The sequence below is a fragment of the Aythya marila genome (assembly GCF_965140915.1).
Source record: "Aythya marila genome assembly, chromosome: 29".
NCBI classification, from domain to species: Eukaryota; Metazoa; Chordata; class Aves; order Anseriformes; family Anatidae; genus Aythya; species Aythya marila.
Window position 1 is genome coordinate 2,891,922 of NC_139070.1, and position 23,422 is coordinate 2,915,343.

A 23,422-nucleotide genomic window follows, 5' to 3' on the forward strand; every position below is an offset into this window, starting at 1 on the left:
TGGGGGGGGGACCGGGAGGCACCGGGGGGGGGGTGGGAGCCGTCGGGGCCGCGCCTCGGGTCCCCCAAAGGGGGCGGGGCCAAAGGGGGTGGGGCTCCATTAGACCTCGCCCTACTCTGTATCAGGCCCCGCCCCTCCCGGAGCTGGGCCCCGCCCCCTCCACTCTCGGGACGCCGCCGGGCCGCCAGGGGGCGCGCTCGGCCCCGCCCCGCCGCGCTCGGCCCCGCCCCCTCGGCCCGGGCAGCCCGGGGCCGCCGGGGCCTGCGCCTGCCGCCGCTCCGCGGGGCCCCTCCCGCACCGCCACGGCTCCGGCCCCGCGCAGGTGAGCCCGGCGCCGCCCCCCCCCCGCCACCGCTCCCCTCCTCCGGGCCGGACCGGGCCGGGCCCGGCGTCGCTTTTCCGGCCCGAGTCGGAAGCGGCCGCGCCGCGAAGGCCGGGGGGGAGCCGGGGCTGCGCGGCGCTCCCGAGCCGCCGCCTCCCGCCGGGCGGGGCCGGTCCCGGTCCCGGTCCCGGTCCCGCAGCCCCGCGCCCTCCCCGGCACAGCCGGCACCGAGCGCCCCGGCCCAGGATGCGGCTCCCGGACAGCGCCGCGCACCGGCACCGGAGCCCCGGGACGCGGCGGCGCGGGGCGGCCCCGCAGCAGGTAGGGGCGCTCCGGGCCCTGCCCAGCCCCGGGGGCGCTCCCCCGCCGGGGCCGCCTCCCGCGGGGAACCCCCGGCTCCCCCCACCCCCCCCCCCGGTTCTCTCCGCCCCGCGGCGGAACTCGGCGGGGAGGAAGCCGGGCCCGGACCCGTGAGGGGTGGCGGGGACCGGGAGGCGGCGCCCGGTGCCCGTGGGGGGCCTCCCGGTGTGGGGCGTGCTGGGGACGGGGCGGCGGAGCTGAGCCCCGGGCACCGCGGGGGCCCCGCTCCTGAAGGGCTGGGGCAGTTCCGAGGCGAGAGGCAGGGGCAGGAGCTGGGTTCAGGGTAAAGCGCCGGGGCTCGGCCCTCCCCGGGGCTGTGCGAGCTGCGGAGGAGGAAGGAGCGAAGGAAGGAGCGAAGGAACAGCTCGCAGCGGGCTCGGGGCACCTGCCGGCCCCACCTGGGGCTGCGGAGAGCGGTGCTGAGCTGTCGGGAAGGTAGACAGGCCCGACGGGTGCTTAGGAAAGATGCCGCAAAGCCAGAAGTGTGAACGCTTTGCCGTGGAGGGATGTTTGCAGCAGGGAGCTCGTGGCGTCTCCCCGTGCAGGAGCCGAGGAGCTGTTGAAGCCGTCCCGCAGCGCTCCGTGCAGCTCCTCGTTCTGCTGCGCCTCTCATCGTGCTGCAGACTTCAACTCTGGGAGTGAGTCCTTGTTTGCGTTGCAGCTGTCCCGGAGCCCCGCGAGGCCGAGCTGGAGCAGGGCACTGTCACAGCAGTCCCCTGATTTCAGGTGTTTTAGGGGTTCTAGGAGCCACAGGGCGCTGTCAGCAAGCTCAGGCTGCCCCTCTGCAGTTGCTTGGGCTGCTGCTGCTTCTTCCACTGGAGCATCGCTGGCAGCCCTCTGTTTTTATTAGAAAGCTGCTGGGCAGGTGTGTCAGGGCTCCGTGGTGTGCATCCTCCAGGAGCGAAGCTGCTTTTCGTTGGGGAAAAAGCCCCAAAGCAGCGCTGCCCTGCAGCGGGGCAGCTTTACAGGAGATCTGTCCTCGGGGTGTCTGGAGCCTGGTATTTCACTATTTCTGTAGCAGACCGGGGCACGCGTGCTGTGCATGGGCTGAATCTGGTTCAGCCGAGTGTGAAACACAGGCGGCGATCCGGCTGTGCTGGCGCTGAGGCTCTTGGAAGGGGATTTTGGGCTTGAAAGAGGAAGCAGCCTCCCCCAGCGAGAATTTCTCGCCCTCGCTAAAGCTCGTAGCGTGCTGCTGATCTGCCCGGGGTGAGCCGAGTCACTGGCACCCCCTTCGTGCCTCAGTTTCCCCAGCCCCTGGGCCTGCTGGAGCTGCTGCGAGGGTTGCCCTGAGCTGTGGTTTGCTTCCCTTAACGCAGTGGAGGGGACTGGAAGCCTTCGGCCCATGGCACGGCTCCGATACGCTCCGTGTCTCCATCCTAACTCGTGGCCCTCCCCAAGGCAGAGCAAGATGTAGAAGGCCGTCAGTGCTGAGCAAAACAAAAAGTAACGCAGTGTAATAGGGACCAGATGTCTTAGCGAGGCTTCATCCTGCACTTCTGGGTGTTTGCCAGGGCTAATATTTCTTATTCCAGTCAGGCAGGAGGGAGACTTTTCTTTCCTGTAAAGCCACAGCTCTGTTCCAGGAGATCTCCCTTTGTTTTTGTTGCTCCTTGAAGGAGCTGCGTGCTCAAAGCGCTTCACCAACGTGCCGCTGCCTCATCCAGTTTCTGTGCTAACGGGGGCTTCCCTTTATTTCGTGTTTAATCACTGGCTTCGGTGCAGTTCTGCCAGAGAGAAACTTGGCCCGTTATGGCTGTGGGTGGAGGATGAGCCACATGAATTCAGCTCAGCCTGTTTTCCAGCCTGCGTTGCTTCATTGTGTGTAGCCGATGGGATTTGTGGCCCCGTTGAGAGCGGCCCTTTGGAAGCGGGGAGTCACGCCGAGCTGCGGAGGGAGGTAAATAGCACGTTTGGCAAACGGTGGTGCGACTCGCAGAAAAATGCAGGAGGCAGGGAGGGGAGTCCCTCGCCGGGAATTTGGGAGCGGGGCTGTGTCCTGGGCCGGCTCCAAACGGCCCCGCTGCCAGGATGTCGCTGGAGGAGCCGGGTGTGGAAGTGCCGGGGGGGCTGAAGAGCAAAACAAAACCGCGGCGCGCTGGCTCCACAGCCGTGCCCGTGGTGCCGAGGTAACCCTGCAGGCCCGTGGGCGGATTTATCTTGCGTAGGTCCTTAATCCAAGTTTAACCCACTCAGCAGTTACAAATCTCTGCCGGGTTGTCCCTTCGTCAGCGCAAAGCACTGCGGGGCGGCAGCGGAGCGAGCCTCGCGTTCCCGATCAACCTGGAAGAAGAATTTGGGACTTTGGGCTGGCCGTGGGAAAGTCAGTGCTGGCAGCGACTGCGTTTTGAAGCACAGGTGCCTCGAAAGCATTGAGAGAAATTGTGCGAGCCTGGTTTAGATGCCAAGTCGGACCCAGCCTATTCCGTGGGGGTTTGACATCCAGAACTGCAGCCAACCAGTGCGGCAGAGTCCCGGGGCTTCTGCCTGTCTGAGGCCGCCAGACTACGGAAATAAGGAGAATGTAAATATTCTTTCTCCTGGGGGTTGGGACGAGGCCTCCTGTGCCCCTCGGGCCCCTCCGTGTCTGGTAGGAGGGAGGGCAGGGTTGCCTCTTGCCCAGTATTTTGCTGAACCTTCACAGGATCACCCACAGAGCGGGTTTACATCCTGCCTGGGGGGTCGAACGAGAAGGAAGAAGAAAGGGGCAAAGCTGGTGAGATGGAGGAGCTGCTGGCCCTGCCTTGCTGGAAATGGAACTGCAGGGGGTGAAGCGCTTTGCCCAGCCCTTGCAGGGAGGATCTGGACCTGGCCTGAGGCGTCCTGAGCTGGGAGCTCTCTTTACCTTTTGTATCAGGTTTCAGACGGGCAACTGATGGGGAGGGGGATCTAATGGCATTGTAACAGCCTAAGGAGAAGGACGTGGAAGCGTTTGCCTGCATCAGTCGGGCAGTTCAGGCTGCTGACAGAACCAGGAGGGTGCTGTGGGTGGGAGCAGCCCAGCAGGGAAGGCAGCAAGGTGCTGCTGCGCCCCGGCTGTGGCTCAGCAGACGCCAGCGCTGGGTTTGTGCCTCTCCTGGTCAGCACCGGCCATCCCACGTGCCTCGATGGGAAGGGTCCCAGGACTGCTCCTGCTCTCCCGTGACCCCTTCCTTCCTCGCGCCCGGTTTCACGCCGTGTTTCTCTGCCAACCCTGCCTGGGTCGTGCTGAAGGCTCCCCTCTTTCGCTGGTGCAGTGCTCATTTAAAAATTGCATCGTGTGGGCTCTCGTGGGGCAGTGCTGGACTCACCGAGAAGGAAAAACAACTTCCTTGTGCTCGCAGGGTCTTTAGGATCTAATGACCACAAATATTTGAAGCATGTGGGATTTGGACCAAAGGGAATGGCAAGCACAGAGGAAAATGTTGTGCAGTGCTGCTGTGCGGGCCGAGTGAAAGATGTTATTCATATTAATTCAAAGTGCTGAACTTTGGTCAGGCTCTTTCACTGCCTCGTTAGGGCGTAAGTGCTTCTAAAACAAGAGGAGGAAGCTGGTCTCTGGAAGCCAGCGCGTGCACCTGGGTGTGCTGGTGGTGTTTCCACTCGCCACGGCGCCGGCGCCGACCCAGATAGCGGCCTTGGCCGCTCGTCCCGGCGCGCTGCTGCCCTAATTAATTAGCCTGCCAGGGAGGTGGCGCGGCGTAAAGCGGCATCCCCGCTGCCGGTGGTCCCAGAAGGAATTGTGCTGGGAATAACGAGGCACCGCAGCCCCGGGATGGTGGCAGGAGGGAAGTCGGCATTCGCTGTGGAGCACTCGTCCTCGAGGGTTTGTGCTGCAGGCCGGGGCTGAACCTGTAATCTCCTGCACAAATAAGCAGATAAAACAAGGGCATTCAATGAGCGGGGAAGAACCTTGGTGTGAGAACCTGCTGGCACGGTTTCTGTGGCAAAATCGGGGCTGGGGGCTGCGGGGTGAGCAGAGGCAGAAAATTGTTCGGTGAACTTTTCCAAAGACCGTCGTTTTTTCCACCGTGCTGGACATGAAAAGCAGGAGGGAATTGGCAATCTGCTTGCAGCGCTTAACATTTGTAAAAGGCATTGTGCCCTGCTGCTGATCACGAGCTGTCTTGTTGGATCGTGTGAGCAATAAAGGGAAGCAGTCAGAGCCGCAGTAATGATGTTGGAGTGAATGGGGTGCCTTATTTTATTTTTAGAGGGCGATTTCACTTGGCACTGGCCTTCTTTATTCTTGCTGGCTATCCATAGAGGTGCGCGGCTGCTCTTCTTATCGAGATGGGAAACCAGGAAGCGTGTTCAGTCCTGCATTTATCTTATTTTTAAAGTGCAATTAAGCGCTAATCATTGGCAAGGATGCGTAATCTGGGCATTAGTGCCTGGACTTTGAAAACAGGGCCATGACGAAACCTTGGATCTTGCTCCGGAGCTGCGCATGCTGGCCAGGACGGTCGGGGAATTTCACCCTCAGAGCACCCCGTCGGTGCTGTCGGCATCGGTCCCAGAGGGGAGGTGAAGGTCTAAAAGCTTCATGCAGGGTAAAGCCTTCATGCGGGATAAACCTGGCCGGGGACCCTCTAATCCCCGAGGTGGCCACACAGCATCGCGGCGTTCCTTTCCTGGCATACAGAAAGCAACCTGGTTATGTGGTTATGTTTTTTTTCCCCTCTCTTTTTGGCTTGCTCAGTTTTTTTTATTGTCATGGTAACAGGGGAATTTGTTGTAGTGGCTGATAGATGTTTTGCAGCTCTTTCAGGCCTGGGTGGCAGGGGTACCAGTAAGGCCATTAGAACCCCAGCAGCCACCTCGGTGTTCCCGTTTTGGGTTGGCCACCTGGGTCCATCCTGCCTAGACAAAGCCTTTTTGGAAAGATTTGCCCCAAATGTGCGTCCCAGACTGGATTGCTGCTTTCCCACCTTCAGCCTAGAAGCTCTATCCCACGCAGCCTGCGTCCCTGACTCCTTTTTGTCTTGTTTTTTTCAGCTCTGAAGCGTGCAGACCCGCCACTGCTATGGGAGACTCCGTCGGAGACCCGGCGCCCGGCTCCGCGCCGCAGGGGAACGGCGGGACGTCCCTCAGCGTCATCACCGAGGGTGTCGGGGAGCTGGCGGTCATCGACCCCGAGGTGGCAAAGAAGGCCTGCGAGGAGGTCCTGGAGAAAGTGAAGCTGATGCACGGCGTTTCCTCGGACAGCTTGACAAAAGCAGCTGATGGCAGCGAGGCGGAGCGCGCCCCGCGGACTGCTGTGGATTTGCCCAACGGAGACGTCGTGGAGGGCTGTGAAATCAGGTGCTTGGACGATCTGCCCAGCACAGCCTCTAAGATCCAGGAGGAGGATGAGACCACGGCCAACACAGTGAAAACTGCCCGCAAGCGGCAGAAGAATAACTCTGCCAAGCAGTCGTGGCTCCTCCGGCTCTTTGAGTCCAAACTCTTTGATATCTCCATGGCCATTTCATACTTGTACAATTCAAAGGAACCTGGTGTGCAGGCTTACATTGGGAATAGGTTGTTCTGCTTTAGGAACGAGGACGTGGACTTCTACCTGCCACAGCTGCTCAATATGTACATTCACATGGACGAGGATGTGGGGGATGCGATCAAGCCCTACATCGTGCACCGCTGCCGGCAGAGCATCAACTTCTCCCTGCAGTGCGCCCTGCTGCTGGGCGCCTACTCCTCGGACATGCACATCTCCACCCAGCGGCACTCCCGTGGGACCAAGCTGCGGAAACTCATCCTCTCGGACGAGTTGAAGCCAGCTCACAAGAAGAGGGAGCTGCCGTCCCTGAGCCCAGCGCCCGACATGGGGCTGTCTCCTTCCAAAAGGACTCACCAGAGGTCCAAGTCGGATGCCACGGTTACCATCAGCCTGAGCAGCAATCTGAAGCGCACAGCCAGCAATCCCAAAGTCGAGAGCGAGGAAGAGGTAATGGTGGGGCTCTCCGAAACGCGGCCTGAGAGGGGGTGCCCGCAGGGACACGCTCGGGGGTTGGTTCTCATCTCGTGGCTCCTCTGCTGCAGGATTGCTGTCCGGGTAGCTGCGAAGGAGGCTTTGATGCCGCTGTCTTTTAGTGAGCTGGCCTTAAAATTCACACGGAGGAGAGCTGTCGGCCCGGCTCTAGTGTGCAGTGTGTGTTGGCACAGGCTGGCATCGGGGCTGGGGGCTCAAAGGCTCCCTGCAGCCCCCCCATCCCGAGCCATTCCCCTCCCCGGCCCCGCAGCTTGTCCCTGCCGCGCTGAGCGCTCCCTGCGGGGATCACCGGGGAGGGAGGCGCAGGCAGAGTTTCTCTGAAATTTCATTTCCATAGAAAGCCGGGTTCGAGGAGACGTTGCTTTCATCTGGAGGCTCAGAGGCACTTTGTGAGCGTGGGAGTGCCGCTCCTCTGGTTTCGCTCGAGGAAGCTGAGGCTCTGAAGGGGGAATTCTCGTGGTGCGAGGGGAAGGGGGGATGTGAGATGCAGATAAAGCAAAGAGCTGGGTTAGCAGGGCTGAGCTGCTTCCTACGCCGCTGAATTCCCACCCCACTTGGGCAACTGAAGCTGGTGTCTGTTTTGCAATCTAAAGCCATCCGATCCCTGCTGGAAATCTGATTTCCTCCCTGTCCCAACCTGTTTGGATCAGGCCTGTTTGCAGGAAGGGTGCTGGGCAGCGGAGGGCTGGGAGCTGCTGCTGCTGCCCAGGGCAGCAGCCCTCCAAACCTGAACCGCTCCCGTGGGCCTTGCAGCGCTCGCTGTTCGGTGTCATGAAGTTATCCACGCAACTTTGCTTCGGCTTTGGTGCTGAGCTGCGGTACTGGCGCGTGCGGGAGCCTCCGTACCAAGGCACTGAGCGCAAACCCTTGCTTGAGCAGAGCTTCCCCCAAAGAGAATGCGGGTTGTTCGCTTTGTGCATCTGCTGACAGGGAGTTTTGGAGCAGGAGGGTGAGCAGCACCCTGGGGATGTGGGGCTGGAGGGAATCAAGCTGGAAGAACAGTCAGGATTCTTTGTTTTTGCCGCTGTGTTTTTGCAGGGCTCAGCACGAGCATCGACCCAAGGGGGTGGGAGGTGCCAGGCTGAGACCTGGGCATGGGCTGGGAGAGGAGGACGGGGAGCTGAGCCGGTGCTCGGAGCACAGCAGCGCCTCTCCCCTGGCCCTGCCCGGCCGGGACGGTTCAGCCGGCTCGGAGCAGGCTCCCGGTGCCTTTCCCGGCCACCCAGACCCCGCTCCAGGCGCCTGCTTCCCAGGGTCATCCCCGCCTCGTGCTGAGACCTTGCCAGCTGACTTCCCCGCTGCTCCGTCTAGACACGGGGATCTCGTGACGGTTTTCGTAACGGGGGAAGATTTCTTGGCTCTTCTGCCTCGCCCAAGATTCCCTCTGCTCCACTCTGTCCTGTAAATCGGTGAAGGGGCCGCGTGCTTTCCTGTCTGCACAAAATTTAGGGATGGCACGTTGGGAAACGGCTGTGAAGGAGGTTGCAGAGCTGCAAAGCGTCGGTCAGCCAGGCTGGAAATGCTTTGGCCGACTGCAAGCTAAAACCACCCTGCCCTGCTCCACGCATTGCTGCTGCTCCTGGGCCAAAACCCAGGCGGCCGCAGGGCACGTGGCGTTAGGGGACGGGGACGGGGACCTGCACGGTTGGAAACAACTGGCTGCTGGAAGGCAGGACGTGCGGAGGTCTCATGCTCACGCTGGCTGCAGCTGCTCGAATAATGGAAACCGAAGCTTTACATAAATTATAGATGAAAGGAGTGCCGAGAATAGTTTCTCTTGGCAATGTTTGAAACGTATTTTGATCCAGAGGCCACGCAAGCTGTTTAAACGTTGCGCAGCGATGGGTTTACTCGAGGCGCCGTGAGAGCTTTCCTGGCCTCTGAATGTCCCAACCCGGCTTCCTGGGGCTGGTGTTTAAGTGCTCGGAGTTACTGCCCGTGCAGGAGACCCGCAGTGCCCTGCGTTCCGGGCTTCTCTGAGCTACAAGTGGTTTTCCCTCGGTCCAAGAGTCCATCGGATGCATGGATGGGGTCACGCTAGGACCAGCCCTGAGCTCGTTCCCCAGCCCCTCTTAAACTTGAGTTTTTGCAGGAGTAAAAGCTCATCTCTGCTCGTCTGGGGGTTCTTCTGCCTCTGGGTGCTGCCGTGTCCCTGCCGTCAGTGCCCGAGACATTGAGACAGGGGTCAAGATCCCACTGGGAGGAGGAAAAATCAACTCCTGGCACCGAGAGTGGCTGGGGGTGCCTCAAAGGGACCCCAGAGTGCACAGCCTGAGCCTGGCTGGTTTTGTTCCGTTGGTGGTGGTTTTTTGTTGTTGTTGCTGTTTGCTTTGTTTTGTTTTTGTTTTGTTTTTTAATGAAGCCTCTTCCAGACACCTTTGCAGCAAGCCCTGCAAGGTGCAGAGTTCTCCCAGTGCTGGCGTGGGGGGATTTGTTGTGCAGACAGATCAGGCTTCCTCTGCAGCATGCAAATACGTTTGCACCAGTTCCTCTGCAGGTAGGTGCTGAGCAGCAGCAGCAGCGGCGCTCACCCACACGCCAGCCCCGTTCTCACCCAGCAGCAGGCACACGAGGGCCGGGGCTCGCTCCGCCAGCGAGGTCTCCGTGAGCCTGGGCTCGCATCACCGGGCACGGACCCCACAGCACCGCGCTCCGCATCCACCACCTCTCAGCGTTTCTCCTGGTGCTGTCGCTTTTGGAAAATGCCTTTCAGGGCCGAAACCCCGCGGCTCCCCTCCGAGTTAGAGCCAGAGCTGGGTGCGAGCCACTTCCCTCCACAGCCTGCCCCGAGTTCTCCTGCCTGGCCAGCTCAGCACCACCAGCCCCATGCAGGCACTGAGCCTCGGCCCCTCATCTCCCCCGGCACGTTGTAGCTCAGCCCCTGGCTGCGGCTAGAGGAGTTGGTGCCGTGGTGCTGGGTCCTGGGGGGGTCCTGGGAGGGTCCTGGGGTTGTGGATGCGCCCGGGTTCTGAGGTCCTGCGCCTGGATGCGACGCCTGGACAGACCCGAGGATGCTCCGGTGCCTGGAGGCAGGGCAGGCCGTGCGAACAGAAACGCTCGGCTCAGCCGGTTCCACTAGTCAAGCGAAAAAAACCTGTAATTAGAAAGCTGCTAATTGAATAATCGGGTAAGAATCTGGGTTGGCGGAGGGAGGGAGCGCTGTGACGGCAGCTCCTGCAGTGCCGCGCCGCGAGCAGAGCTTCCCCACGCTGCGAGCGCTGCCCGCGGGCTGGGGGGAGCGCTGCTTTGCTGCTTTCCTTTTTCTTTTTCTTTTTTTTTTTTTAGCAGCCACATCATCAGCAGGATCTTGAGCAGTCAGGGCTCGTATGCAAAGCTGTTTACGTCTGCATTTCTGCACAGCTTCACATATCAGCCTGCGTGCTTGCAAGCAACTTCTGAATTGGAAAGCTACTTTTTTTTTTTTTTTTTTTTAGTTTTTAGAGGTTGAAAGCTTTCCCTTCGCTCCTCCCATCACAATCTACCCAAGTCTTTGGCCTCTTAACTCCTGGCTCTGGCTCCGGCAGGCAGGGTGTGGAGGAGTTTGGCCTTTCACCTCAGGAGCTGCACCCTCACGATGCCGGTGAAAGTGCCTGTTCTGGTAGGGCTCGTTTCTCCCCCGCTGCCCTGCAGCCACACCAACGGGCTGCAGGATGGCTGCTGGGGTGGCCACACACTCCGAGGCAGCGCTGCCAGGTGTGTCCCGGTCCCACAGCCTGGTCAGGGCTCGGAGGCTCGGCCTCTCTCCTGTCCCTTGGGGTTTGGGGGGCTTCCTGCCGCCTCCCCTTGGCTGTGGGGCAGCCCTGGGCATCCTGGTTTGGGGGTCTCGCAGCTGACAGCCCTGCCTTTCCCCGAAACGCAAGGTGTGGCTCTCAAGAGCTGCCTTGCTTTGTTTCTTTTTGTTTGTTTGTTTTTAAGACACAAAACACTGCCATCCGCAGGAACCAAAAGGTTTGTTGTTGGGTTTTAGGAGCAGTGTAAGCCCTTCTGGGGGGGATTTGGGGAAGTGAAAGCATCCCTGCAGGGCATGGAGTGCTGAGCTCACTTCGGATGCTTTACAAGGAGTGCTGAAGTTATTTTTGTTGGTCTGCTGCTGTGTGTGTACGGGGTAGAAACTTGTGCTCAGAGTCCTGAAGTCTTGGAAGCACCAAGACCTCGGCCTTCATGCCTCAAAGCCCCAGTGCAAAGCCTCCAGGAGATGAGCAGGGATCACAAACGGGTGTGAGAGCTCCTGAGGGCCACGACCGACTGGAAATTACGCTCCGCACATCGAATTTGGGTGGGCCAGCCCAAAATATGAAATGTTCAAGGCTTCTTGTTTCCTAGGTGACAAACCTGGAAGCTTGCTGGCACTCGGCTCCTCCGTGTGTCGGGCGTGCGGGGAGAGGCGGCGTGCTGCAGGCAGCGTGGCGTGCCTCCACCTTGCAGCCCTGCCCGCAGGAACGGGGCTCGTGCCACCCTGCTCGCTGCCACCAGCAACTTCTTGAAGCGTCCACCGAGCACTGCAGGGAGGAGAAGCCAGGGACATGCTGAGTTTCATCCCTTTTGCCAAAAGGGCTGCTCCGTGGTGGTTTGTGCCCCGTGTGGGCAGTGGTGGGCTTGTGGTTTTTGGACTGGCTGCTGTAAAACTGCCTGACCTCTTTGGAGGCACCACCAGACACGAAATGGAGGCCCCAAAGCTTCTTCCCTTGGTTGGAAAGCCTCCGGTGGCTGAGCCCTTGGGGCTGCCGTGGGCTTTCCTGCAGCCTTGTTCTGCAGGGGAAGGGAGCGGGGTTAGGCCAGCCTCTGCCCCAGGTTTATGTGCGTTGGAGTCAGGGGAAGCGAGGCTGCCGTGCCCATGAGATGATGTTGCTGGAAGCACGAGCAGGTGAGGAGGAGCTGGCTCCAAGCACATCCAGAGCTGCTGAGGTTGTGCCGGGGGCTTGGGCGCTGAGCTGCGCAGCTCCCGCGTGGAGGCTTGCAGCCTCCATGGTTTTCACTCGGTTTGCAAGCAAACCCTTTATTTATTTTTTGTTTTTTCCCTCGGTCAGCTTTGCCCAGTCTCAGCACTGTTAGGGGTTGTTTTATGTGGTCATGAGGAAGCTATTAATTTAAATGCTATTATTGCTTATGGTAAGATTAAGCCTGATGGAATTAGCATATCCCGGTAATTAACATGCTAAAAACAGACCTGTTTGTTTCTTTTGGGGAAGGGAACTTTACAAACCAATTACACGTCGGTCTCAAGGGGGTGAAGCACCGTTACTATTTCTTTTTGTAAGAAAATAAAGGATTTACGGGTTTGCAGCAGGGCACTGCAGAGCTCACAGGTTTGGCCTTTGGCCTCCACTGAGCAATGCTTCTGAGCCAGCTCAGAAGAGCTGCAAGCCCGCTCCAGGTAGCAAAATAAAGGAGGAAAATGGGGAAAAGCTGTGATTTCTGGACATGTAGCAGAAGTGCATACCGACAGCCCTGCTGCCTGTGGGGTCCCAGGGCCGCGGGGCGCTGCTGGAGGTCGCGCTGCTCCGGGAGCATCCGTCGCCTGCCGGGCTCGTGGCTGGGGCTCGGAGGAGCCTCTCCCTAGCCAGGAGTCGAGGTAGCGATGCTGCCACGGGGAGGAACAAAGTGAAAGGGGATGGTTATGAACCTGGAGCTAAACTCTTGCTTTTTCTCCCCCCCTCTCCCTCCTTCCTCTCTCTCCTTTGAAAAAAAAAAAACCACCACCGCCACCCAAAACCTGCCACCAAAATCCCTTCCATCCATTTCCCAGGAGCTCTCCTCGAGTACGGAAAGCCTTGATAAATCATTCTGTTCCGTAAGTGGCCCGTTTTGTTCCTGCGCCTGGGCTGCCTGGCTTCCGTGTTACAGCAGCATTTCCTCTGTCTCATGAAAATACTAAACCCCGGCGCCTGGCCGTGCACCACGAGCAGCGCTGACACCAAGCCGTCCCGTAACGTACGATTTTTTTTTTGCACTGCTTGAGCCTGGTTTGGGGAAAAGCAAGCCTTCTCTCTGCCAGCGCCCGTGCATGCGCTCCGGCTCTGCCCCGTGCGCGGGCAGCAGCGCTCGCCGGGGCGCCGCTCGCATGGGAACTTTCCCTGCTCGGCAGGGAAACGCCGGCTGAAACGGAGCTTTGTGCAAATTTCCTTGGACCGGTGTGGCTAAAACAAACCAGAAAGCCTCCAGGGGCTTGGGAGTTTGACCCGGTTGCTCATCGCTTAAAAAAGGCCGCGAGGGAGAGAGAAAAACCCTCGTGCTGGAAACGAGCCGTGGAGGCAGGGGAACAGCTGAGCTGATGCTGCCCAGTTCTGCCTGAGCATTCGCTGACCTTTGCATCACGTCGTTAGCAGATGAAAGAGGAAATGCTGTTTCCTTGAATTTTACTTAAAAGTTCTCTGCCAGATGGGATTTAATTTGCTTCTTCCACCAATCATTTTTCCCTTCTTTCTCGTTGCACTCCGGTCTTTCAATCAAACCCCCGTGTTTCCCTAGCAGACCGCTCTTTTGAATCGAACCTCTTTTTGGTTTTGAATCACCGGCATCTTTCTCATTTGTGTCACTCTCCTCCCAGTGCGTGTGTTCTCCGTTTGGGATTTCTAGTGGGCTTCCACACCTCAAACATGTAGTCCATGATCAAAAGCACAGCCCGAGGCAGCAAGGTGCAGTGCCTCGTGTGCCCGCATCCCCCCGAAAGGCTTTGCGTGGTGAGCTCCAGCTGCAGAATGTGTGCCGGGCTCCCCTTCCTCCCAAGTCCTCCAGTGCCTCCAGAAAGAAGCACGAGCGCTGCAAGGGGCACGCTGCGAGCAAATGCAAGCAGAAAATCTGCAGCCATGGACGGACCCGAGGCTCTGTGCCAAACTCCCCTCTGCCGTAGGCTCCCCCGTTATGTTTTTCCATCTCCTCCGACTCCGCTGTTCGGGCTGCAAAGGACAGGGAGAGTCCCCTCTCCCTTGTCTGGGAGCTCTTCCCTTCCAGGCTTTGCAAACCCTGGTCATTTATCAGGTGCTTGAGCATGGCAGACCATGACTGCGGCACTCAGGGTTCTTAGCAAGCGTTTATAGCGAATGTATAAACCTGCTGCAGACACCTGAGCGTCAGGTGAAGGCAGGGAGATGGCGAGGGAGCTGCTTCGGGTGGAGGAGAGGTGAAGGGCAGGGTGGGAGCCAGGCACAGCCCGTGCGGCTCGGGGGCTGGTTCCCGCCACGTGGCGCTGGGGCCGCAGGGGTGAGAGCAGCGGAACCGCAGAAGACATTTTGGCAGCTGTGGCCAGGCGGCAGCCGATGAACCCCCAGCTTCCTGAGATGCTCGAAGCTGCCGTGGGCAGAGCCACCCTGGAGCTCCAGTAGCTGTGGGACAGCCCCATCCCTGCGTCCTGATGCTTCTGGCAGTGCCACGAAGCCGTCGCCCGGTGCTGGACGTCGCCTCCGCCTGAGCCGTCGCTGCTGGTCGCAGGAGGAGGTCTGGCCCCGTGTAGGAGCAGCGCCCCGCAGCTCTTCCTCCTGCGGCGCCTCTCATGGCCTGTGTCGTAGCAAAACATCAACAAGAGCCCTACCTAACTGAAGAGAAGGGATTTATTTTTTTTAAAACAAAAACAAAAAACAAAACTCTGCCAGCAAAATGTTCTGCTGAAGTAAAAGTAAATGGAAGAAAATCAATATTTACATTGGCTCGGAGTGACAGCCCGGTCCTTTGGGTAGGCAGATTAGGGAAAACCATCTCCCTTCTCCCTGTTCGCTCGGCTGTAAGAGCGTGTTGTTGTTACCACTCCGATGCAGCCACAGCCTGGCTTTATTCAGCTCTTTGGGGAAGCCAAGGTGCGTGCCTGCTGCAGGTCAGGGCTGCCCCGGGTTCAGCTGTTGCCATTTCCCACCACCGCCAACTCTCCGCAGCAGGATGCGAAACGGCACAGAGCTTTCTGTGCTCAGCCCCTGGAGCACAAAAGGCTGGAGCAGAGTTTGGTGGGACGAGTTTGGGGCTGGGTGGGCTGGGGAGGCCGTTTGCTGGCCACGTCTTTCTGGCTGAAGGAGCCAAGGCCTGGACACGACCGTGGAGGTGCAGAACGTGGGCTGGACGCGGACAAGGTGCACCCAGGGCCAGGACTGCTCCCCTCCCGCAGCACGACGGGGAGCACATGGCAGAACCGCGCGCTTCACGAGTGCCTGGGGATCCCGGAGCAGCGGGGATTCGCTCTGCGTGCTGTGGAAGCAGATTGATCACTGCTGCTGATACAGAGATCGATACTGCCCTGGACCAGGACGGACTTCGCTCTTGCGCTGCTGCTCCATGCGGGCACCTTGAATTGCTGCCTGTCCCACTGGGCACGATCCCAACCTCCTGCCACAGCGACTCTCATTGAGTTACTCTGCTGAGATGAGCAATGCGTTGGAAACCTGGCTGCGTTCAGGGGCCGCCGGTCAAGTACAGGTCACGCTCGGAAACCTCCGTGCCCGGAGCGCAGCAGTTCCTCCCCGGAGCAGCCTGCGGTGGGCGAGGAAGGAGCGGTGCTGGAAGGAGCTGAGCACCCACAGAACACTGCTCTGCTCTGTGCAGAAACCGCGTGAAGTGCATCCGAGAAAAACGGCCCCAGAGGCCAAGGATGCGTTGGGCCGCCAGGCGAGGGCACCTCTGCTGCACGTGCGAGCAAGGCAGGAGGGAGAGCAGAGCACTTTGGAGGAAGGGGCAGCGCTCAGCCCTGAGTCTGGAAGGATTTTTGATGTGGACTACAGCCAAACCAATTGGCACCTGCCCCTTCCCAAAAGGGAACGACTGGAGTGATCCTCCTCCCCCTCTTCTACCATTTCTTTATTTTGCTGCGTAACCTTTCACGGCTCTCCGACGTTTTTCTTTGCTTCCTTTTCTCACGCTCCATGGCTTTTTGCATGTGCATTTCCAGCATGATTTGTGCAGTGAACACTTTGCAAGTTTAATTCTGCATCTTTAATGGCGAAATCAGCCACAATCATTCATTGTTCTGATTTGAAAGCTCAGCTGTGAAAAGCGGAGCAGAGAGCCGGCCTTCACCTGCAGGGCACGGGGTGGCTCGAGGACCAGAGGGGCTGCAAAAGCTGCAGTTTGGGCTTTGCAAAATGGTTGGATTGAGAACCGATGGAGGCCTTGGGGTGAGGACAGACAGAAGCCAGCGCAGAGTCGGGCCGCGGCTGCGGTGCGCTCCCTCTGCTGGCTGCGGGCTCGCCGGAGCCGCGGGGCAGCGCTGGGGACCCTGAGCAGCTCCTGGGGCCAGGGTGGGATCTCCGGGCCCCCGGCGGGAGGGGAAGCGCTTGGATCCTGCCCTGCCCCGCAGCCAGATGCTGAGCCCGTCCCTCTGGCCACGGGAGCATCATCCGAGAGCAGGCAGGGTGGGACAGGAAGAGCCTTCGTTGCTCTCCAGAGTTCATCCCGGTGCTTTTAGATTGCAGAGCCTGATAAAAAAAAAAAATCCAGTGTCCTACTGACCTTTATAACACTCTCCCCCCTGCCCTCCTCCCCTACAACTTTTCAGCCTGTCAGACTTGCTCCCGAGAGAGAATTCATCAAGTCCCTGATAGCCATCGGGAAGCGCCTGGCCACCTTGCCGACCAAAGAGCAGAAGACCCAGCGGCTCATCTCGGAGCTGTCGCTGCTGAACCACAAGCTGCCAGCGCGTGCCTGGCTCCCGACGGCCGGCTTCGACCATCACGTAGTGCGGGTGCCCCACACGCAGGCAGTCGTGCTCAACTCCAAGGACAAGGTGAGCACGGTCAACGCGGGAGAAGAGTTCCTGACAGGCTGTTGTCCCCAGCACACCCCTTTTGTTTTGCGTGCACCCCGCACGGCCAGAGCGCGCTGTGCTGCATCCTTCAGCCTCCTGGCCCCTTCAGAGCCCACGCCCCAGTAACAGTGGGTTTCGCTTTCCCCAGGCTCCTTACTTAATCTACGTGGAAGTACTTGAATGTGACAATTTCGACACAGCGAATGTGCCTGCCCGGATCCCCGAGAACCGCATCCGGAGCACGCGCTCAGCCGAGAACCTCCCCGAGTGCGGCATCACGCACGAGCAGCGGACCAGCAGCTTCACCACCGTCCCCAACTATGACAACGACGACGAGGCTTGGTCCGTGGACGATATCGTGGAGCTGCAAGTAGAGGTGAGGCCGGGCGTGCCGGGCAGGATTTGTCTCGCGGCACGGTGCCCTTTCCATCCTGCTGCTGGGATCCAGCACCGCAGGCCCTTGATGGCGGCGATCAAGGCCAGCTCCTGCCGGGAAGGGGCAGCCCCTTGTGGTGGCAGATGTGTAGAAATGCTGCTGCTTCATTGCACCTCTCGCGTTTTTCCCCTCCCAGCTGCCAGAGATTCACACCAACAGCTGTGACAACATTTCCCAGTTCTCCGTGGACAGCATCACCAGCCAGGAGAGCAGGGAGCCCGTGTTCATAGCTGCTGGAGATATCAGGTGAGGCTGGCGTGCTGAGAGCACCCGTTTGTTTTACTGGGGGGTGGTTAGGAGGCTGGTCTTAGTTCAAGTGGGAAAAAGGAGGGGTGCAGAGTCTGCCTGGTAGACTCCCGGAGAAAATTCATCTGCACGGCTTGAGGAGGGTCTGTGCTAGGCAGTGGTGGCAGGGTGTGAGAGCCCTAAGTAGAGGCTTTGGGCTGGAATAATCCTCCCATGCTTGCTTGAAGAGCTGCTGGGAGACTCCTGCTGTACCTCACTGAGACCCCAGCTGTAGCTCTTCCCAAATGGATCGCACTCTTTGCTCCCCTCATTCAGCCCCTGCGGCTGTGCTCGTGTCCCGGCTCCTTTCCCACTGGCGAGGGGGAGGACGTGGCCCTGGTTTGCATTTTGCTCCAAGCCAGGTTGAACTCGTGAGCTTTGGGAGGTGCTTTGAATCAGGCTCTGGGTGCCCGTGGGGATGGTACTTCCCATCGAACCGTGCACCCCGAGCACGGGGGTTTCGCTGCTTACCGGCTCTGTCCTGCAGGCGACGACTCTCGGAGCAGCTGGCACACACCCCCACGGCCTTCAAGAGGGACCCCGAGGACCCGTCTGCGGTCGCCCTGAAGGAGCCCTGGCAGGAGAAAGTCAGGTAGGGCCAGGGGGCTGCATGCACCGGGCTGCTCGCGGTGTTGCAAGGATGTTGTGTGTCCTGCAAACACCAGAATGTGGCTCTGAGATTTGCCCTGTAAATAACTCAGTGTGAGGCCCTTGGCTCAGGACACGGTGAATGGGGAGGCGGAGAACAGGGAGCAGTGGCTGTGCTGGAGGAGGGAGAAAATCCATGACAGATTTGCTGTTCTTGCACTAGGCTTTGAGGGGCTTTACCAGGCATTTATAGGCTTCTTCTATGGCATAGCAATTTGTCCCATCCCAAAACAAACTCATTTCTGTTCCTGGCCTCAGAGCTGTGCATCCAACCCCCACATTTCTCCTTGAGCAAGAGGGAGAGCATTGTGCTCTACAGATCTGGGAGGGGTTATCGGTGTTGTTCTGACGGAGGGCTGTGGGATTCAAGGAGAGTACATTCCCTTCTGCACTCCTCCAAGATGTCTTGTGGTGCAGGCAAAGTTTGCCCCCTAGTTTGGTCAAGGCTCAGTGTGCAGTTGTTGCAGTCCTGGGCCATGGAGCTCATTCTGCTGCAGTCCCAAGCGAGCTGCTACTTTTCCAGAGGTTTTCCTTGCCCCCAGATCCCCGATGGGAAACCTGTGGGCTGCCTCTCTCCCTTTCCTCACTCTTGGTCCTTCTCCACAGGAGGATCAGGGAAGGGTCCCCGTACGGCCACCTCCCCTCCTGGCGCCTCCTTTCCGTCATCGTCAAGTGCGGGGACGACCTGCGGCAGGAGCTGCTCGCCTTCCAGGTCCTCAAGCAGCTGCAGGTGAGATGGGACAGGGGCTGGCGGGGGCCGTGGCTGCACGGGGCCTCCCTCACGCCCTGGGCACTGAGCTTTCCTTGCTCTCTCTGCAGTCCATCTGGGAGCAGGAGCGTGTTCCCCTCTGGATCAAGCCATACAAAATCCTCGTCATCTCCGCCGACAGCGGCATGATTGAGCCGGTTGTGAATGCTGTTTCCATCCACCAAATCAAGAAGCAATCCTTGCTGTCGCTGCTGGATTATTTCCTGCAGGAACACGGCAATTACAACACCGAATCCTTCCTGACGGCCCAGAGGAATTTTGTGCAGAGCTGTGCTGGTTACTGCCTGGTGTGTTACCTGCTGCAGGTCAAGGACAGGTGAGTGTCCACACCCCAGCACAGGACTGGTCGCAGTATCGCTGACAGAGCTGTGTGTTCTGCTGGGATTCTTCCTGTTGTCCCTGCGTGCGGCAGGAAAATCCTGGGAGGAGGCAGGCGGGGGCCATGCGCACACTTGGGGTTTAATGGAGGCTTTCCCCTCTCCTGCTCAGGCACAATGGCAACATCTTGCTGGATGCAGATGGACACATCATCCACATCGATTTTGGGTTCATCCTTTCCAGTTCCCCCAGGAATCTTGGCTTTGAGACGTCTGCCTTCAAACTCACCACTGAATTTGTGGATGTGAGTGAGCGGGAACGTGGTGGCGAAGGGTGCTCGCACTGTTGGGGAGGTGCAGTGAAACCTTGGCAGCGGGGACAAAGGGCTGGGTTGATACCAGTGGGTTCTTGGCCAATTCTTCAGCCTCAGCTGAGTTGTTCTTGGGACCCAGCTCCAAGTTTTAATCATCCCAAGATAACAGCTCAAGGTGCTCTCTTTGCAGCGTGGGTTCACTCATAGAAGTTAAAGTCCCTACAGATCTGCTTGTGCCCCTCCTGCTGGCAGTCCCTCGGCTCGAGGCATGCCGTTTTCCTGGCAGTTCTCCGTCCACTGCCCTCCACCCACCCTGCCTCTGCCTTCCAGGTGATGGGTGGGCCAGACGGGGACATGTTCAACTACTACAAGATGCTGATGCTGCAGGGTCTCATCGCTGCCCGGAAGCACATGGATAAAGTCGTGCAGATTGTGGAGATAATGCAGCAAGGTACGGCGATCTGGGGGCCCTGGAGCCGGGTCCGGGGGGGGCACATGTGAGCCAGACTGCTTTGGGTGCGGGCTGCACAGAGCATCGCCCCAAAAAATCTTGGTGACCCCTGGTGCTTGGAGGAGAGTTGGCAGGGTTGGGAGAGGTTGGGGGAGGTCTCATATCTCAGGAGGCTCTGGGCAGCCCTGCTGGGGCCTGCAGGCTCCACCGAGAGCTCCCAGACCTTGCTGGAACTGCACAAGGTGTGAGGATACCTGGGCTGCACTGAGGAGCAGGAAGGGGGCAGAAATGTGCCCGTGTTAAGGGCCGAGCATCAGTGTGCCTCGGGGAGCCTGACACACACCTAAGGGAAGGGGGATGCCATTGCTGCGGTGCAGGAACAAGCTGTAAATATCCCAGTGCTCTGCATCAACGGGACACAGCAAACCCTGGCCACCGGCCGAGAGCGGTGAGGCAACGCCTGTGCCACAAACCTGCCTCGGAGCCAGCGACAAGGGAAGGAGCCCCGCTGGAGGCCGCGGAGCCCTTCTGGAGCCCAGTTCCCCCTTGCCAACCCTGCTCCTCCTGCCTTGCAGGTTCACAGCTCCCCTGCTTCCACGGCTCCAGCACCATCCGCAACCTGAAGGAGCGTTTCCATATGAACATGACGGAGGAGCAGCTGCAGCTGCTCGTCGAGCAGATGGTGGATGGCAGCATGCGCTCCATCACCACCAAGCTCTACGATGGCTTCCAGTACCTCACCAACGGCATCATGTGATGGCAGCGGGCCGCCCGCTCCCAGAACAGCTCCTCGCCCACCGTGGCGCCCAGCCTGGGCCCGAGCTTCACCCTCTCCGGGGAAGAGGTCTTGGGCCTCAATGGTAAAAGTATGCTGAGTCTCAGCATCTTCCTGGGGATGGTTTTTTTTTGCCAGACTCTTAAAAAAAAAAAAAAAACAAAGCAAAGAAACAAGACAAAACCAAGCAGTTAAAGCAAGAAAAAAAAATCCTACCTGTGAAAAATCAAAGCATAAAGGATGATGCAGTAACCATTGATGTGATGCGCCCGCCGAGTCTGGTGATGGCCAGGCAAAAGCCAGCAAAGGGCCTCAGGACATTGGGTTAGCTCCAGACCTCATGCAGCCACCTCTTCCTCCCGTCAGTATTACACCTGTTGGTGCCCTGTGAATGCTCCCACAATGTCGGAAATGTTTAGGAGCTGGGGGTGGAAGGGGGGGAACAGGGACCGACCCCACCCTTCAGCGTCTGATGTGACTTGAGCTGGTACCACTTGAATGCAGCGGAGCGGAATCCCGACGGCCCCTGCCCTGCATGTTCCCCTACTGCAGCCTCTGCGTTATTCAGCCCCTTTCTTTGAGTCTCACAACCCTGTCCCCCCCACCTTGTGGGGTGAGGGTCCTGTTGTACCACTGCACGTAGGTCACTGCTCCTGCCTCGTCCCGTGGCACCTGCCCCATCTCCCACCACCGGTACGTCAAGGTTGGGGTTCACTGAGGCTGGCACTCACCTGGGGTGTCTGCATTGCCTCGTGCTCCTTTTGAGCACCTTTTCTTTATTTCTGTTTTTTTTCTTTTTGTTTTGACTCTGTTCCAGCGATTTGGGACTGCGAAGCTTTTGCCCTCCCAGTAGCAGTAACGTCTGCTGTGCCCCACGCTGAGTGCCGGGACACAGCTGGCAAAGGCGGGTTCCTCTGGGGAGCCCTGCGGAGGGTTTCACCAGAAGCAACGGGACGGGAAAGAGGCAGGAGCAAACCGCCCGGTGCTGCCCTGGCTTCCCCCAAACCGGGCCAGAGCTCGCTGGGCACAGGGGCGGGGGCACCTGCGGGTGGATGGAGCAGGCGCCCTGGGACGACCCAAAGGAGAAGGGGATTCCTGCGCTGAGGCCGTAACCCCAGCAGGCTCCGGGAAGGACACCCGCAGCCTGGCTGCTCCCCTGGCCCCGGTGCTTTGGTCTGAGCTCAGCCCCCCCCAGCCCATCCTGCTGGTCAGAAGGCGAAGCCCCACCAGCTGCCCCCCCACCCTCCCACCCCGTGTCCGTAGCTCCGGGTGCCGTTCCCTTGCCCAGTGCACCGGTGTGTAGCCTCCGACGTCCTGAGTCTGTTTGTTTAGCACTAATTATTTGTCATGTTGATTATTTAGCATTAAAAACCAGAAAATTCTATTTTAAAACGCTGGGTTCCAATGGCCAGGAGGTGTTCAGGGCTGGGGAAGGCCGCTGGGCCCCTGAGCTTATGCAGAGGCCACCACCATTGACAGCCCCCCCCCCCCCCCCCAGTTTGGGGGCTGCTGGGGTGGAAGGGGGGGGCTCAGGGCAGCCCAAGGCCCCTCAGGGGAGGCAGGCGGGGGCGGGGGGGACCCCACTGCAGGGCCCGACCACTGCTGGCCGCAGCGGGCAGGAGAGCAGCAGGCAGCCACTGGAGCCCTTGTGGGGCCACGTAAGTAACACAGGCACAGCAGGGGTTAAACCACTAAAAGTTTAATTGCGTTATTACTACAAGAATAAAGGATACCTGAGAGCCTCTTGCAGTGCCCGTAGTTTTAATGTAGCATAATCAGGTCACAACCCCTAAAAACAAGTGTACAGACGCCCCCCGCCCCCACGCTTTAACAGAAGTTGATCTAAAGGCACTGAAGTGCATGAAAACCAAGAGATTACAAAGCAATTTGTTTTGTTTCCTTCCTCTAAAACTCGTAGAAACTTTAGGTTCTTCTCTATTATTAAACATCATTTACACGTTCACAGCCCCACGTGCTACAGCTGAGAGGGGTCGGGGAGACGACGATGGAGGAAACGACGACGTGGTCGATGGGGTTGGGGAGGCAAAGAGCCCCCCTGCCAGGAGGGGGGACTGGCCCGGGGGCTGTGGGAACTGCTAATTTATTTTCTCTTTTATTTTTAAAAAGCCCCCCCCCTTCTGTGTGTGCCGTTCAGTTGAATCCACCTGCAGCAAGGGGGAGGATTAACCCCCTCCTTGCACCTGAAACAACAAAACAAAACAAAACAACAACAACAAAAAAAAAAAACACCAGAAACCAACCCCAGCAAACCATCTTTCCCCACCCCAGAACATAAAAAATAAAAACTAAAAAAAAAAAAAAAAAGCAACCCAAATCACAACAGTAGTTTTTTGTCACTTTTAGTGTATGATACAACTTTACACAGCGTGTTAGATGTTATTCACAAGGAAATAAGGAGCCCAAAGTTAAGTTACTGAAATAATTACTCACACAAACACCCTACCCCAAGCACAGGCGCTAAACAAACAGAACAAGTAGGAAGTCTCTTTTCTGGCTGTTTTTCTCCTTCCCCGAAGGTCACAGGGCGAGGAGGGGGGGGGAGATGCAGCGGCAGCCCCGCACAGGTGAGCCCCCACCACTCCGTTCGGCCGGGCTGCACTGCGGGGCCAGGCTCCCGCACACACTGGACGTGGTTCCCTGCGGCCTCTGGGGAGCTCGGCCACGCCAGGAGCTGCGGGCGTTGTGTGGAAGAGGAGCAGCGAACACGGCTGAGCCCCCGCTGCGGGCCGGGCAGTAGCAAAGCCCTGGGTGCTGGGATGGCAGCACCGGGTGATGGCGTCGCCCCTTGGAAAAGCCAGGCAAAAGCTTTCCCCATCAGCGCGGTGGCAGCAGCTTCCCCTCCTCGGCCCCTTGGCCTGGCAAGCAGCTGCTGCCAGCCCAGATCCAGGATGGGGCCCAGGGAGAGCCCCGAAACCTCCCCAGGCTCCGAGGAACAGACTCGGTGCAGCGCTGCTGGGGTGGCCCACGCCACCAGGGCTTGCTCTGAGCTTGTCGAGAGGCTTCTGTTTGCTTGTTTCCCAGTGCTGACTCCT

General features: G+C 59.0%; 1 protein-coding gene across 4 annotated transcripts; it reads left to right on the forward strand.

The window, feature by feature from the left end:
• The first annotated feature begins 223 nt into the window (after positions 1-223).
• PI4KB (phosphatidylinositol 4-kinase beta) lies at positions 224-20,628 on the forward strand. 4 transcript variants are annotated; one of them, XM_082780835.1, is made up of 12 exons: positions 224-322; positions 5,660-6,605; positions 12,397-12,441; positions 16,126-16,353; positions 16,523-16,750; positions 16,947-17,056; positions 17,583-17,687; positions 18,350-18,473; positions 18,563-18,828; positions 19,002-19,134; positions 19,474-19,594; positions 20,170-20,628. In XM_082780835.1, the coding sequence occupies exons 2-12, from the start codon at positions 5,688-5,690 to the stop codon at positions 20,349-20,351; spliced, it is 2,460 nt and encodes an 819-aa protein (XP_082636961.1). In that variant the 5' UTR covers positions 224-322; positions 5,660-5,687; the 3' UTR covers positions 20,352-20,628. The 4 variants fall into 4 exon arrangements, with proteins under 4 accessions (XP_082636961.1, XP_082636963.1, XP_082636962.1 ...); XM_082780836.1 differs by lacking the exon at positions 224-322 and adding an exon at positions 516-643; XM_082780837.1 differs by lacking the exon at positions 12,397-12,441.
• The last annotated feature ends 2,794 nt before the right edge of the window (positions 20,629-23,422 follow it).